Source organism: Eleginops maclovinus, chromosome 10, assembly GCF_036324505.1.
Source record: "Eleginops maclovinus isolate JMC-PN-2008 ecotype Puerto Natales chromosome 10, JC_Emac_rtc_rv5, whole genome shotgun sequence".
Taxonomy (NCBI): Eukaryota; Metazoa; Chordata; class Actinopteri; order Perciformes; family Eleginopidae; genus Eleginops; species Eleginops maclovinus.
Genome location: NC_086358.1, coordinates 13,865,175 through 13,881,594, shown reverse-complemented (window position 1 = coordinate 13,881,594; position 16,420 = coordinate 13,865,175). Strand labels below are relative to the sequence as shown.

General features: G+C 40.2%; 1 protein-coding gene across 5 annotated transcripts in view; it reads left to right on the top strand.

Moving 5' to 3' along the window:
* Positions 1–16,420, top strand: part of tanc2b (tetratricopeptide repeat, ankyrin repeat and coiled-coil containing 2b) — a 141,168-nt gene that overhangs the window by 48,252 nt on the left and 76,496 nt on the right. For 4 of the 5 annotated variants that reach the window (XM_063894055.1, XM_063894056.1, XM_063894054.1 and 1 more), the window contains one exon: positions 16,242–16,313. In XM_063894055.1, coding sequence (XP_063750125.1) covers positions 16,242–16,313 — 72 coding nt within the window. Of the gene's footprint in view, positions 1–1,137; positions 1,354–16,241; positions 16,314–16,420 lie in introns of those variants that run through there. The other variant, XM_063894059.1, reaches the window with a different exon arrangement.

Below are 16,420 nucleotides of genomic sequence, written 5' to 3'. Positions count from 1 at the left end.
AGCAATAAATATGTGCAAGAGATATGTGTAGCAAACATCAGAGTTTCTGTCCATGTTCATGAAGGTATTTTGCACTAGGTTTTTATGTGACATTACTCAATAATATTTAAGATATTACATCTGAAAGTGCTCTTTTAGTTTTGCTGAACACCTACACACCTAGACAGTTTTGGTCATAAAACCGACAATGATGCTATTGACGGCTCATTGTGGCTCTATGGACACTTGAGCTATCGCTAATGATAGCTTCACAGACTGTTTCAAAGCCCTGAAACATCCTGTTTCGAAAACTTGGTCAACTGGCTTTTTTAAAAAACGAGCTACCTACCAGCTAGCTTGATTGCCAACATTAAACATGGCTGAATTCCATTAACCTCTGTCTATTTCAGGGTTTTGGTGTTATGCATGACTCACTGTCATGGCTTACTGGGACAGTTAGATGTAAACGAGCCGTCATTAATGTCATTATTCATCATTATTCATCATTAATGTCTGCTGTAGCAAAGGCCTGCAGGGAGATGCTAATATGTTTATGAACTCCGTTTCAACCACATTTTTAGCTGCCCCAAACTAGTCCAAAAAATGTCACTTCACATTTGCCTTTTTTGCGATTGGGAAAGTCCCCTTTATCAAATTAGGATTTCCACTTCAAAATACTTCATCTTTCATCCTTATCAACATGTGTGAAAATAAAAATAGCTATTGTTCTTGGAGATCACTGGCTTTGAAAGAGTTAAGGAATTCTGCCCTGGCTGGAAGGAGAGGGAGAGAGAGAGTGAGAGACAGAGAGCGAGAGAGAGAGCGAGAGAGAGAGAGAGAGCGAGAGCGAGAGAGAGAGAGAGCGAGAGCGAGAGCGAGAGAGAGAGCGAGAGAGAGAGAGAGAGAGAGAGAGAGAGAGAGAGAGAGAGAGAGAGAGAGAGAGAGAGAGAGAGAGAGAGAGAGAGAGAGAGAGAGAGAGAGAGAGAGAGAGAGAGAGCTTGCAGGGAGAGAGAGGAGGAGGAGAATGAGAGAGTTGCCGGTTTGTGTGTGTGTGTGTGTGTGTGTGTGTGTGTGGGCCTGCGCCGCTCACTGAGTGTATGTGTACTGACACCTGGTGCTCGCCCTCCCTCGCTGCTCACATTGTGGAGAGCTCTCTGCCTGTCTGGGGCATTCTTTACCTCCCTCTCTTTCTCTCTCCCTCTTCTCCCTTCTATTCCCTCCCTTTATCTTTTGTCCTCTTCTTTCTGGCATTTCTCCCCGCGTTGTTTTTTTCCTCTCCGTGCCCCTACAACCTCCTCCTTTCTGTTGAGGATCTCCCTCACTATGGTGCAGGATTTTTATTGCTGGGGCAGACGAGGCGCTCGACTGACAAAGGTGAGCCGGATGAATCTGGGCGGGAGGAGAGGATTGATTGATTGATGGACGGATTGGTTGGATACACATGTTGTAATCTCAGTTGTAAATGATGGGAGTGGTGGAAAACTGTCTTTGGAAAGAGACACCATTCATCAGGCTTCAGCTGATAATTGTTTCTCAGGGTTTCGCTCGTCTCACAGTGCAATTCTGAGCAGCTCTCGTTCTGTGTAGGCGTCGCGCTGTGTATTTTTCAAAGGTGAAGGGTTCAAGTATGTTATTTAAGAGAGCAGTGTTGAGTGTCTGTTTTTTCACTGGTGTCAAATCCTCTCTTACTCTTCTGCTTGGTGCTCAGTGTCACCTTGACCCAGGCAGTCAGCGTATAGGCGGCATTTGTGCCACACCTTAAGCATGGTCCCTGAGAGAGTGTGTGTGTGTGTGTGTGTGTGTGTGTGTGTGTGTGTGTAAGTGTGTGTGTGTGTGTGTAAATATAAATACTGAAAACAAATATAGAGTGACTGAACCAGGGAGGCCATAGTGTCTGACAGATGGCCATTAGAAGAGGAACATGTGTCAGAGATTTTTAAAAGATAATGTGTGACTTTATGGTGATTTACTGTGTGCTTCATGTAATATCTGTCCATTTTTTCATCTTTAAGTTTATTAATTAACACTATGCTGCCAAAAAGGTGTCACCTCTTTGTTTTGACCTCTCAGTCTTCCCCCTCAATCTATCCTAGGGGCTAGGGCTGGGTGTTAAACCTCAACTATTTGTGAAACAAACCAAAATTCTGGAGCATAGAGAAATGGAAAACAATGAAATTAATGTGTTTTTTTAATTCTTAAATCAGATCAGATTTGTAGGTGTTTACATTTGTAATGGTTCTTTGTCTGTGGTTAACAATTTAATCGTGAGATCTTTGGCCACGTTTGTTAGGAGATTTGTTAGAAACAAATCCTGATTTGGTTTTAGTCCTGAGACTTAGGTATTTTTTATAAAATAAACAATGCTAACGCTTCAAGTTCCTTCTTCATAGAGTTGGTGCCAACTACTTTGTTAAAGGATCTCCACAACTCTAGAACTTCCTCATTTTGTATCTCTAGCCATAGTGATTTGTATTTATAAAATGTTTGGGATCTGGGAACATGGCCACAATGTTAAAATAAATCAGAAGGGACAAAAAACTATGATGCATGCATTCTAAAATGGTTTTAAATATCAAAATACCAGTTATTTGGCTAATAATTTAAACTGATTGTACTGTTTGACTCAACTGCTGACGGTTTAAACATCCCACTCATAATTGAAGTGGACTTTGCTGTGTCATTTCAGAGCTACTGCCCATTTTCCTTAGACTTAACAAGCCTTTTATCATATTTAATTCAAATGCAGTTAGGGATGGAAAAGATACCCATCCAATTCTTTATCGAAAAGAGTACATACAGTTTTAGTAGCAGCATGCTCTTCATCTTTTAACTCTCTAAATCTCAGAAAACATCAATAGTGAAATTGATAATCACCAAGGCATGTGTACTACCCGATCTCAACAGGAAGCGATTCTTCATTCCTATTGGTAAATGTCATTAGTTCTTCTACTAAAAGAAACTTATCCTATTAGCATTAAACTGTATGTAGTATTTGATAGGCCTTTTCTACAGTCATCTACTTCCTCTGTCGCTCTTGTTTTTTTTCTCTCCCCCTCACTCTGTCATCACTTCACTTACTGTAACTCTCCTTCCTTTTCACACACTATGACTCTCTCTTCCTCCCACTCAGATATTTCTGGAGAACAAAAGGATGAGAGAAGAGAGAGGGAGATAAAACAGTTGAGCGGTGAAAGCTTAAAGCACCAGCCATACGTAGGCTAATGAGTCTTCACCAATCCATCCCATCCTCCTCCTCCTCCTTTTTTTTTTCTCAAGTCCTTCTCATCCACATCATCTCACAACCGAAACTTGTCCTCCTCGCTCCTTTCAGGTTCTCCCACCTCAGAGTCATTTCCCTGCTCATCTTTGTCTCCTCCATTCATCACGACGGCTTCTGTTCCTCCTCCTTCATCTCCTTTCATCAATCCAAATGCTGTTAACATTTTCATCATCGGCTTCTCCTTACATCAGTTCCTCCTTTCTTTTCAGTCCTTCTGGAGGGGTTATTTTCCGACACCCCCTCATCTTCCTTTTTTGTCAGGTCCCTCTCCTTCCACCCATTCATCATCCATGTATTCTCGTTATTAAAGGTGCTAAGTGTTTGCCATCCTTTATTCTGCCTTTCCATTATTTCAACTATTTGATGATTTTTTTTACCAACTTCCATCACAATTATTCCTCACAATTTCTCATCCTTTCTCATCTTAGCACAAAAAGACCTAAGATCCTGCATGAACAAAACAGCCTTCTGGATTGCACATTTGGTGATGAGAAATATGAAATAACAGGGACGTTGCTCATTTAAATTCTGTATGCCATGCAGGACTTATAACCTCCCCACCCCCTTTCTTTAGTGGCATCCTGTTGTTTTTTGCCAGTCGGGTGAAACTGGGCTTTCATTGTGCCTCTTGCTGTGGATGGGCTCATTATTGCTGCTCAACGCTGTGTTCCTTTGAATAGCAGGAAGTGCCCTCGCTAGCTGAGCATACTGAGGGATATTGTGTCACTTTGTACCACATGATAAAACGCAGCTAAACACAACGTTGCATAAGTGAGCGGCGGCGTCGGTTCACTTAACAAAAAAAAGCTGCAATTTCGAAGGCCACAACGGCAAGGCGGAGACTACACCCACGCCAGCTGTGTGTCCAAATGCGTCCCTCCGCCTGTTTGATGGCATGTTATGGTGCTATCTCTGATTTCAAACCTACGGTCTGCCTGTACTTGTCTGTCTGAGTGTCTGCCTCCTCCTCTTCAGTCTGGGGCAGCCATGTTTGCCACTCTCAGTAACTCCTGCTGACACTCGCTGGGTTCAATCAGGCCTGGAGATGTATTTATCCGCTCTGGCAGGTTTGATGTTGTTTCACACATGTGAAGGGACATGTACTGAACAGGTGCATCCCCTCTAGTGCCGAAATAAATAGTTGATTGACTTTAATCATAATACAAGTTTGATACTCACTTCTTCCAGCTTCTGAAATGTGAGCATTTGTTGCTTTGATCGATTTTATATCATTTTAAATGTTATATGTTTAGGGGCTTTGGATTGTTTGACAGACCAAACAACTATTTGAAGTATGGGAACTTTTATTGTTTATTTTTCTTTCCTTTTTTAGACTAAACAATTAAACAATTATTGAAAAAAAAGATTCAAATGGACAGATTTAATTATGAGAATGTAATAATTATTTGCAGCCACATTTTCTATTCTCCAGTTTTCCTTTGCCATTTTATCTTTTTTTGTAATTATTGACATGGCAAAAATGACCCGATTCCCTTTAATGGATTGTTTTGGCTCCATGTGTTTTTAAAATATTTGGTTGTGTGTGCAACAATAAATAAATAATTGTTGTTCACATAGAGCTGAAACAGTCAATTAATTGACTAGTCAAGCAACAGAATGTATTGGTGATTTCAAATTAGATTTTCAATCACTTAAAAAACAAACAGCTGCATTCCAGAGGGGTGGCTGATTTTCTTCTGTTTTAGTTGGATATCTCTGTGCTTTGTAAGTTTTTTAAGGAAATTGTGATGCTCATTCTTTCAGTTTGTCCTATTTTGTCAACCAAACGATTAAAAATGAAACTATTATTCATAGCCATTTACATTTCAACCTTTGTGACAAAGCAGTATAATTGAAACACCAGCTCAAAAATAATTAATACCCCTCTTAAAAATCCCCAAAATGTCCTGCCAGATTAGATTAGGAGAGCACCAACGATGTGGCTTGCACCCAAACAGAATTAAGTGCTCCGCTGCAGGCTGCACATGAAAAATTGATGTAAGACTTTCACGCTGGATCTGCGAAAAACAATACAAAACACACATGCGGACACACACACACACACACACACACACACACACACACACACACACACACACACACACACACACACACACACACACACTGAGCCATGTCCTGGAGTTTGTGCCCCCTTGTTGAATTCTTTACTGAACAAACACTTAATCTACTTCAAAAAGTCTCTGTCTTCAAAGTTTTATGCAATGAGCTTGACAGCAGTTTATTTCTTACGTTCAGCTTATACATTTAATCGAATATTCAGTTTAAGTCTACCCATCCGTCTCAAATAAGATGTTGTAGTTGTTCAGTTTGATCGTAGAACAGTAAGAACGATTCAGCAATTCAGGTGAGAAGGCGTGCATATATCTTACACTTTTATCATTCTAAATATAGTACACATCTTCACTGTACTATAGGCTGTAGCTGTCATGTTAATGATAAAAGACATCCAGCCACACAGTGTAGCCTACTTTCTGCTCACAGTGTGTGAGTGTAAGTGTCTGCTGTGGCACTGCAGGCTCTATAAACCCCCAGTCTATTCTATATTTAATGTGTATTTCATTATTCAGGCCTACTTGTATACAGTGGTAGATCTACCTCCATTGCAATTGAGACGGTACCTGGGTGTTTGTAGATTTTTCCTTCTCTTAACGTCACAATGACACTGAGAAGGGAATGAGTTATTGCACTGCTGTGGGCTAGCATAAGAATTACAGAGCGCCGTGAAGGAGTGCGCTGTTGCAAGGACAGTGTCTTTCGTCTTTCTACTTCACCTCTCCCCATTCTCCACGCTTCATCTGTTACTATGGTCACAGTCAATGCCCTCTTTCTGTGCCTCCATCTCTTCCCCTAATTGTTCCCCACTTGCAGGTTGAAAGCTTTTGCACTCTGATTGGAACTAAGAGAAAAAACAAAATGACACTTGTCTCCTCTGCCGATGCCCTTTTTCTTCCCAACATCAATCACCCCTCCCTTTTTAACGGCTGTGTTTTTGTTCTATTTTGAAGACACTTGCTTTTTATCTGTTGTTTGTTCAGCATTTAGATGTTTGTTCCACAAGGAAAGATGCACTTTGTTGCCCGGATAAAAGGGTACCAAGCATTAAATCATTATATAAATGGATAAACTTGTGATATACAGTTAGTTGTTACTCTTTTAAGACTTTCTATTATCTTAAAAGGCTTTTTGTGGTACTAGCATACAGTACCCCTCAATTAGGTGAATTTATATTGAAATATTACTCATTTCAGAGTCCTCTTTTCATTAGTCATATAGCCTGCAGGGATTGGGTGTTAAATTGTCTGAAGTTGCAAGAGAGGATTTAGACTTTGAATGTGGCATCGTCTATTAATCTGCTGTGTCATTGAAACAGCATAGAGCGATTCCTTTGTATGTGATTGGTCTGAATTATATAATGTGAATTAAGCGTTGTATTTTCAAGGCAAGACATGTCATCTTTGCATTCTAACTTTTGAGGTATCTGTTTTTCTAACCATCAAGTTGTGAAAATGTTCTTCTTTGTGTAAAGCCGATAAGCAAAACTAATGCATAACTTCACAATAAGCAATGGATACAGAGTTGCAAACAACAGTGATGACACTTCCTCACAGTTTAGTATTCATGGGTTTCAGCGATAGAAAATATCCTTGAATGATCCTCTAAGAATGAGTTCATCCTCAGCAGAGCTGGCGGAGAGAAGATTAGGGCGTGGTACATACTTCTCCACATTTCAGGTTTTGTTGTGAAGCGTGCAAATCCCAAGAGGCCCCTTAGCAACTGGAATAAGGATCAAGTTTAGCGGTTTTCGTCTTTAAGCCACTGTATGGTAATCACTGTCATTGACTAAGGCATTTATTTAGAAAGGCGGTAAATATCTTCAACTGTAATAAACAAGCACTGACTGCAGCAGGAGCTTTCTTATTTTCACAGCCGCCCTGTGTGACTTTATCAGGATCCCAACCTTTTTCTCATTAAACACTCTTCGTCGGTGCAGAGAGAGACATCTGCAACCCTAGCTGGAGTCGCACGCGCTCCTCCTCTCGCTGAAGACAGCCAGAGGTCAAAAGGAACTGGGGGTGATGCTTTTCTTATGCTGCAGCCTGAGATGTGTAGATTAAGCGAAAGACAATAACCACAGATGCTGTTTCCTGGACAGCAGATGCAGAATGATGGTGTTGGTCTAGCATGCTGTCCGCATACCAAATGTTTACTTGTGTCTCTTTCATTTATTTTGAAAACTTACTGACTCTAAACTGGTCAAGCGTTCTGTTCTTGCACAGATTTAGTTAACAGATTGAAACTGCTTGAAACTTAGGTCTTATAACACGCCTTGCACAAACAGAGGAAACATTCTGAAACATGAACCTCTGTTCTTTAATAGGTTACCCTTGTGTGGGATGCTGCACAGTAAAATCTGATGTAATGTAAAGAATTAGAGCATAATCAGCATGCTGTATACTGTATGTACTCTATATAAATATGTCATTTACCAAGGCTTAAAGGTACTGTAAAAGCTTGAATGTACAAATTTCCCTGAATTTGACTAAAACTGTAAGAACACAAACAGTATTTATGGTGTTAAATTTAAGGCTTAGGGTGTTTAATTTCAGATACCAAAGACTAAAGTAGGCTTCTTGTTTGTAGCCAGCAATTGTCGATTTTTACTGCTGAAATGACATACCATCGCTTGTAGATTTAATCTGCTGTAGCTAGCTAGCTAATGAAGCTAACATGACTTTGTTTAATCCAGGAAACTGTCCAAGGCTTTTTGTTCATGCTCCCTGCCGTGTCTTTAAAACGAGAATTCTGTAATAGGGTCTTGATTGCGGATTGCTATTTACATAATATTATTGTGCTAAAAGATGAGAGAGGAGGCTACAGTTGTAATGTTCTGGGCAAAAAGTTAAATGGCATGTTCACTACTGAAGGTTGCTAGTTAGGTAAGCTAGCTAGCTATACATGTTTACATTTAACGCTAATGTTAAAGCAAATAAACTGTGTTGAATCAATACTTTTAACGTTGGTTTTGGGCTGTTTGACGAATAAAACGTTTTAAAAAACCACCTGGGGTTCTGGGAGATTGTGATAAGATTTTGGGGGGATTTTAGGATATACATAGACAAAATGATTGATCCTATCACCCATTAATTAAAAGAGGCTGACAAAAAATGAATAGTTAGGGGGCATTATCATATTCTTGATGCTTGTAAAAGTGATGGAGAAACCTTGTTCAAGAGGGACACTAAGTGGGAGTTGGTACAGGTGTCATGTCTGCTTTTGTGGTCCCTCTGTGTGTGATTCTCTGGGATTAAAAATGGATTGAAACAAAAGCATCACTCTTAATTGGAACGCCTAGAGGCAGATCTAGAACCATACTAGCTTTGTATGTCACCGCTCATCCTCAGCACCCCCTCTCACTCTCAAGGCAGCCAAAGCAAAAACTCCCGATAACACTTGCATTTCCGTTTGGTTATTTTTGCTGCTTGCTTTCCATCACAGAACTCTGTGATGTAACCCCACTGGTGTGTCAGACTGAAGGTAGGAGATGCTTTTTGTTTTTTTCCAGACTCTTCTTTACTACCTTTTTATTTTTATTTATTTTTTCAATCGAATCCCACCCACTCAGTGCTGCACCACAGCTTTTCTCAACATCGGATGGCGGTGTAGGAGTCAGGGAACATCACTCTTTCCTTTCTACCTTTTTTTTTTGCTCTCTTTGTAACACACACACACACACACACACACACACACACACACACACACACACACACACACACACACACACACACACACACACACACACACACACACACACACACACACACACACACACACACACACACATTCTCTATTTCTCCCTACTTCCTCCATCATAACACCTCCATCCATCCAGGACACTGCTGAGTTGTGTTGCTGTCAGCCAGTGCCTGACGCACTCAGCTACTCTCATATGCGTCACCACTCTGGCCCAGCGCCACCGTCATGCTGCTCAATGTCCTCCACATATACCTCTGTGGTCAGGGTCGTAGGCTTAGGTCTTTACTGTAGTGGGGGGGGTAACGTGTTATTTTAGGCAAAGGAACTCTTACATTTTTTAGTTGGAGTGGCAAAAAGGTCATGTTTGGGACAGGTACATCTTCATACAGGAATATTTATTAAGATATCTCAACAAAGATATAGAGATACTCTCCTTTATGACTCCCCCCCAATACTGTTTAAAGACCAATATCAATCTGATATGATATATTTATTTTTTCAACATATAAACACAATTCAATGAAAGCAAATGTGTGGATAGGGATCCCTCAAATGTCTTTCTTAAACTGGATGTTTTACAATGGAAAAAAAACAACAATTCAATATTGTACACTAAATTAACTCACATTTTCCCATTTCTTGATTCTACATTCCGATGCATATATGTCCACTATCCACTAATAAAAACGTATAACATTTAACGATGCAATAACGGAAGAGTATTAAAAGGCCAGGCAGAAGGGAACATTGAGAGGAGTTTTTGTTATTGCTTGATTCTGCATTTTGACAATTAGATTGAAATGCATTCATACACGCCAATGCTAGTAGTTTGACGTAGTCTCCAAACTTTTTTCCATATTTCAACATTGTGATATAAACATTTCAATGCAATAATAATAATAATAATAATAATAATAACAACATACATATACACATTCCATTTTAGGGGCTTTACCTTTACTGGACTGATGAATATGCTTAATATTGGCTTACAACATTTTTTATTTTAGTACAAACACATGGAAACCATAACCAACATAAGCCTATTAGTCCCTCACTAGAATACTCTGTTTTATTTAGGTCATACTTTAACTGGGAACACAGGTGAGGTTAGAGAAAGCGGAGTGGCAACAGCAGTAATATGAGCTAAAAAAAGACTTGCATTAGCATTTGTTGTTGCCACGGGATAACCAACAGTTATGTAACAATGGGACCAATAGAGATACCCCTGTAGTGCTTTGTGCTTGACTGGGACATTTCTCCTCTTATTACATCCGCTGTTACTTGGCACATTGGAAGATGCCACTAAATTACTTTTTGCTCTGGGCGTGTAAACCAATATGCACAGAGAACAAATGAGCCACAACAAAAAATTCATCTAAATTATTCGCATCTTAAATACTCTTTGCTTTGGCTATGACTCGGGTGTTTTTACCACTTTAAAGACATATTTTCCCCAAATTAGAGGTAAAGTGTGTGTTTAGCTTAGATTTATATTGAGAACTCAAGCAAATAAGCCAACATGTCTGAAGTGCACCATATGCTTGTGTGTAATTGCTGTTTAGCTGCCAAGTTCTGAATGCGGTAGCATCATACAATTGTGTTATTTAAATTAGCTTGCACAAGACCACAAATACAGAAGGCTAATCATGACACTTTAAAGTTCATGATTTGTAAATAATCTCATGACGCTTTGAAGAAAATGTTTATAAAATATGTCCTTTTGGAGACTTTTCTCTTATTTCTTGGCTTGTCCTGTGGTATTAGTACTTTAAACTAACCATTCCTCGATAAACTCTGAGCAGGTGAAGTTTAGTGCACTTATTACTGATTACATACTTGAGTATAAAAACTCAATATCTTAAATAAGCCTGTTCAAACAAGTCCAGTTAGTTTAATGTTTGAAATTACTTTTATTTCTGTGTATAATTCAGCTGTTCAGCAGGCACTAGAAGCATCAGAAGTGTCTGCTTCCCACACAGTACATCAGTTTCTTTGCTTTAATGCTCTTGTAAAATAGGATACATGCATTAAATCAAAGCCGATATGAGCATTGTCCTAAACGCAGTTAACAGCTTGTGAAACTGCTGCCTCTGCTCCCCCTCCCGCTCTCCGTCTCCTTCATACTGTTCTGCTCAGCCCACCTGCATTATGCTCTCCCCACAGACTCACAACAACTAAGGTCCATAACGTATTGTCCCTCTACTGGGAGCCATGAATAACTGCTGTCGTTTGTCCTCCCCGTAAAGTGAAGCTGCTTAAGAGTTGACAGGATTCTCTTTTGGAAATGTATAAATACAGCTAAAACAGTTAGTGCCTTGACAAAGTTTCGCTGAGGTAAAATCTTCCGGCGACTTTATCTGCCCTGATCATTTACTATTTGTTTTCAGGTTTTTTCCTTTCAGATTTTTTGTAAAATGGATTACAACTGTATTTCTTCATATACAATGATCCGAAAATACATATTTTCCCTATCATTTTGATTTATTTTTAATGCTTGAAATCAACACAAACTTTTATTTGGTATTAACATCCATCAGATTTTTCTCTACTTATAAGTGCTGTATGGTTGCTAACACTGTTGCCTGCTGGTTTTGAGTGGGTTGCACTCAGTTGGTAAAAAGTATTATATATACTGTATATAATGTATTCAAATTAAAATATGATTATACTCATGGAACTGTTGGACTATTTGAACAGTAAATTGAGTTTTTATATGTTATAGAGGAATAAGTATTGAAACCAGGGGCTTTAATAGAAAGTGCTATTGTATTTGACTGCTGCTCTATGACTGATGTGTTTTTGTTTTTCTACATCTGGAATATTTGCAGTCCTGCTGTGTTTTCCTTCAGCTTTTCATTCATCCTTTCATCTATGATTGAATAGCTTGTTGATCCCACACCGTAGGAGGGCTCCTTGCCTCGTTCAATGTTAGTACCCAAACGTTTTTTTCATACAACTAAAGTTCATATGACAAAAATGTAGCAGGTCTGTTCAGGACCAAAGTAGAACCACTCTTTGAGTCTTTGTTCAACAACATTTGGTCTCATCTTGGTCAAGGTTTCTTAATATATGTATTAAGAAGATGTGAGAAATCACTCCTCTGACAGAAGACTGTGTGTGTGTGTGTGTGTGTGTGTGTGTGTGTGTGTGTGTGTGTGTGTGTGTGTGTGTGTGTGTGTGTGTGTGTGTGTGTGTGTGTGTGTGTGTGTGTGTGCGTGTGCGTGTGTATTTTTGTGTTAGCTTACACCGTAGCTGATGCTAATGAAGATGTCCGCCAACTGTTCAGCTTAGCAGATGTCTGTGCTCTCATATGGCTCACTGCAGCTCACTGTGGTGTTGTGATTCATTAAGGCCCCACTTTGTTTAGAATATGAATAAATATAACCTAAATGAATGTCAAAGCAGAGGAGCGCATTGTTTGTCTGGGATCAAACTTATAAGCCCTCAGTGCACGATTTTGCATACATGGTTTGAAAATGAATGGATTAGTTGATTGATAGCAGGAACAGAGATCAGGCAAACAAATAGTTTAAAGACTTTAACATGGGCTATTGAGTCCAAGTAAACATCTTAAAATGTCTTATTTTGTCAGGCCAAAGACCAAAGATATTCAGTTTATTATGAAATAAAACAGAGATACGTTTTGACAGTCAGCAGTGCGCTGAACCACCCGTTGGCATTTACCTTTTCCAATTTCAAACTTTTCTTTTTCCAATTTCTATTTTGATAAATACTCTCAGTACACCTGCTCACACACGACCACCCCATGTGATGTATGGTTCACGCATACGTTTTTTATGTGTGTGTGGGCAACCGTGTGCTGCATAAATGTCAGCGTGTTTTATCATCTTATAGTTTGCACATGATCCCTCTATTTCATCACCGTTTATATGGATTGTAGGAAGTTTAAAATGTAAATCTCTCAGGAAAGAGTTGTTAAATAGGATTCTAGGATAATACAAGGATGGAGTGCACCTAATTAGAAATGAGTCATTCATTGCACCAAACCCACACAACTATTTATCACTCTGTCTACATAGACGTCATGCATTGAAGGTGTGCAAAGTACAAAAAGGATTTCTGTAATGGTCAAATATTACAAAGTCATACAAAAAGATGAAGAATCTTCCAGACAACTCAGTGAAGATCTTTTTTTTAACCTGGAATGTTATTTTTATGAATTGGGGGATGAGTTGGTGTTGACATGCATAGTTCAGGTGTTTAAGTAGGGGTTGCTTCCTGAGCATTGACAACAAGTAGGCATCACTGCATCATTAGGGCCCCACGGTATCAGCAAAGGTAAGAATTAAAGCAGCAAGGAAGTGAACCTAACACAGAATCATAGGCTGTCCCTTAGTGAAGTCGTTTAGCTGAAGGATGTTATTCTCTTGGCTCCTAATATCCTGGATGTGTCTCAGTTATATGCCTCAGGTGCAATTTTTTCTCTTTCCATTGCTGGCTTTTTTAACGGGCATCGATTGAACTTCTTGGGGCGAGTGTATTAGTTTATTTTTTCAGTGTGACAGGATCAATCAGTCACAGAAAAAGAACCAAATCCATTTCAAATCCTTATTCGTTCCAGCAATCAAAACCCCTATGAGCAACTAGTGATGACTTAGCTGTCTCTCTTCTATTTTTACCAAAGGTGATAACACAAAAGGAGCACGCTTTATAGCAATTCCCCGCAGACAGTGCCTTGGGAAAAAATACCTTTTTTATAGCCGAGGTCACACGGAACACTGAGAACACGGTCAGGTTCATCAAAGTCAGTCTGGGCGATAATGATGGTGGAGTTCTCCGCCATGCTCCATGGGATCCCTATCAGATGTCACACTGACTTCTCTCATAATGACTCTTTGTCCAAGTGCGAAATTGGCTTGCTCCTTTGACATCGTCACACACCACCGTGGCATTACAGCTCCAAAGAATAGCCAACAGTGTAAGTGCACCATTATTTCTTGGGTTTAGGACACTGTCTTTTAGCTTGAGCAAGAGCAAAGCTTTGATTTTCCAGCTGAATAGGATGTGGTTACAAAGTGGAGATGGTCTATACTGACTGGGAATCGACTACCGAGTTCAGTTGTGTTCATGTGTCGTTGTTGACAGATGTTTTGTAAGGAACTAGAATGATGTTCACTGTATGTATTTGCGGTTGGAAAGGAAACATGTCTGTGTCTTCTGTCAACCGTAGGTCCTCCCCTTTCGTGTTGCATGCTCAATAGGCCATTGATCTGTGTGGCAGGACATTGTACTGCGATCTCTTGTAACAAGAGCAATCTGCAAAGAAGAATAGAAGCATTCTCTTGCAAATAAAAGAAGTATAACAACGTGTTTGCTAAGCCTGAAGATAAATGGTAGTTGAGAGAAAATAGGCATTAAAGAGATAAAAGCACATTGGTGATTTGTGGGATTTTTCCAAAACCTCAACAACAGAGTAATTCAAATTGAAGGTTAAACTCAGAATTGTCTTGCTAAATTGCTTTATGTCAAGCTTTTTTTTTCACAATCAGGTGTACTGCTAAAATGTTCAATTTAAAGTCCATCACCACATATCTTAATAAGATTAGTACCTAATGATTGTCTGATTCATTGTATCCAATTCTCAAGCTTTATTTTCCTTTGTTCGTTATAATTATTAATGCTTCAGATATGACATTTCCAGCGTCTCCACTGGCTTGATGACAAGCGAGCTGCTTCAAACGTCACCTAAGGTGTTAATCAGAACTGCTGCAGGAGCGTAGCATGGCTGCAAAATCTATTACTGTATATCATTGAGCTTTCCGCTCACAACATCACACTCTTCATGTGTGCATGGCTTGATTTTCATGGCTCAGTGTGCAAGCGTGGCTCATAGCTAGTGCACATCATCTTCAAAGCACGTATCGATTTTCACAACATTGATTTTACCAGATGATATGGCTCATCGACTATACGAGGTGAGAAGCTATTTTTGTTGTTGTTCAACATGAAGAAAAGAAAATATTGGCAGCAGGATTTATTGTTTTTTTGTAGGAACACCAGGAATAACAATTACTGACATTTGCTCAAAATCCCCCCCAAATTACATGTTTTGATTGCATAACATTTCGTACTTTGTTGGCATGCCTATTAATTTGACGCCTCCTGACATGATGGCTCAGGTCACAAAGCAAACTCCTGTAAATCCTCTGCAGAGGACTCCCTTCCACAATCAGTGTCAATCTGAGGCTGGCCCAGTTCTCACACAATCATGCCCCACGGCTTATTCTATCTTTCCATCGACAAGCTTGATCCGTCCACCAGCGATCCAATCTACCCCGCTGTGTGGCTCCTGGCACACTGTGTAAGTCTGCGATGGGTGAGATAATAATTGAGTGCATGTTTGGGTTTTCTGGGCTTATGGTGAGCTGTGTGATTGAAAGACAATGAAAGAGCTTGCTTGAATATAGTGTTTTTCTACTTCAACAATCTTTGACGTATCTACACCCGAAAATCCATCCACTGGCTTGCACTAGAATTCATACATCATCACAGCTCAGATTTTATTATTAGCTCACTTTACTCCAGTGGGATGTTTTGATTCTGAGTATAAATCATTTGTTCCTCCTCTGCTGGCCTGTCGTGCTTTACTGCAGATCCTTCCGCACTTGAACAGGATTATGAAACAATCCCCATGACATGGACTCTGCTGCCCAGTGATGCCCCCCCCCCCCCCCCCCCCCAAGCTCCCCACTCCTTTCAGCTCCATCCACTGTGGCTAATTCTCCCTGCCTGCTCCCTTGGGCGTAATTGATCCTTATATCATTAAGCGTATGTGGATCTATCGTGGGGAAACGCCTACTGTTTTACTGCTAGTCATCGCTCATTGAGGCGTAGAGCCCAGTGAGCTCTAACACAGGACCCTCTGCATGCAGCAATGGCTGTAATGTCAAATATATTGTTTTCTGCATGGGCAGGACTTGGTAATAGATGTTTAGTCTAACAATGGGGAGCCGGAAGACGTGGAGTGTGTCTGAGCGGTCCTCCTTCCTCACGATAAGGAGCCGCTTGGTCCCAAAGAAGAAGGGTGCAGAGGGTCTGTGTGTGAGCAGCATGCTGGGGGTCCTCCGGGCCGACAGCTGGCTGATCCCAGAGGAGGAGATGGACTTCCTGATGGTGTCTTCGTCACCCTTCCAGAACTACAGAGCCCACTCCTTATCTTTCTCTTTCTGCCCTTCCTCTGCAGATGGTGGGAGCGAGGACTTGGCAGACCCCCACTCGCCCAGTCTAGACCCTCACCTGAGCCACATCGGCCAAGGTAAGAAACTGAAATCAGTCTTTTTTGTAAATGTTTTCATACATTAGTAACAGCTGCATCATAAAAATTAAAAAGGGATATCTGCGATAACGGTACATATAATAAAT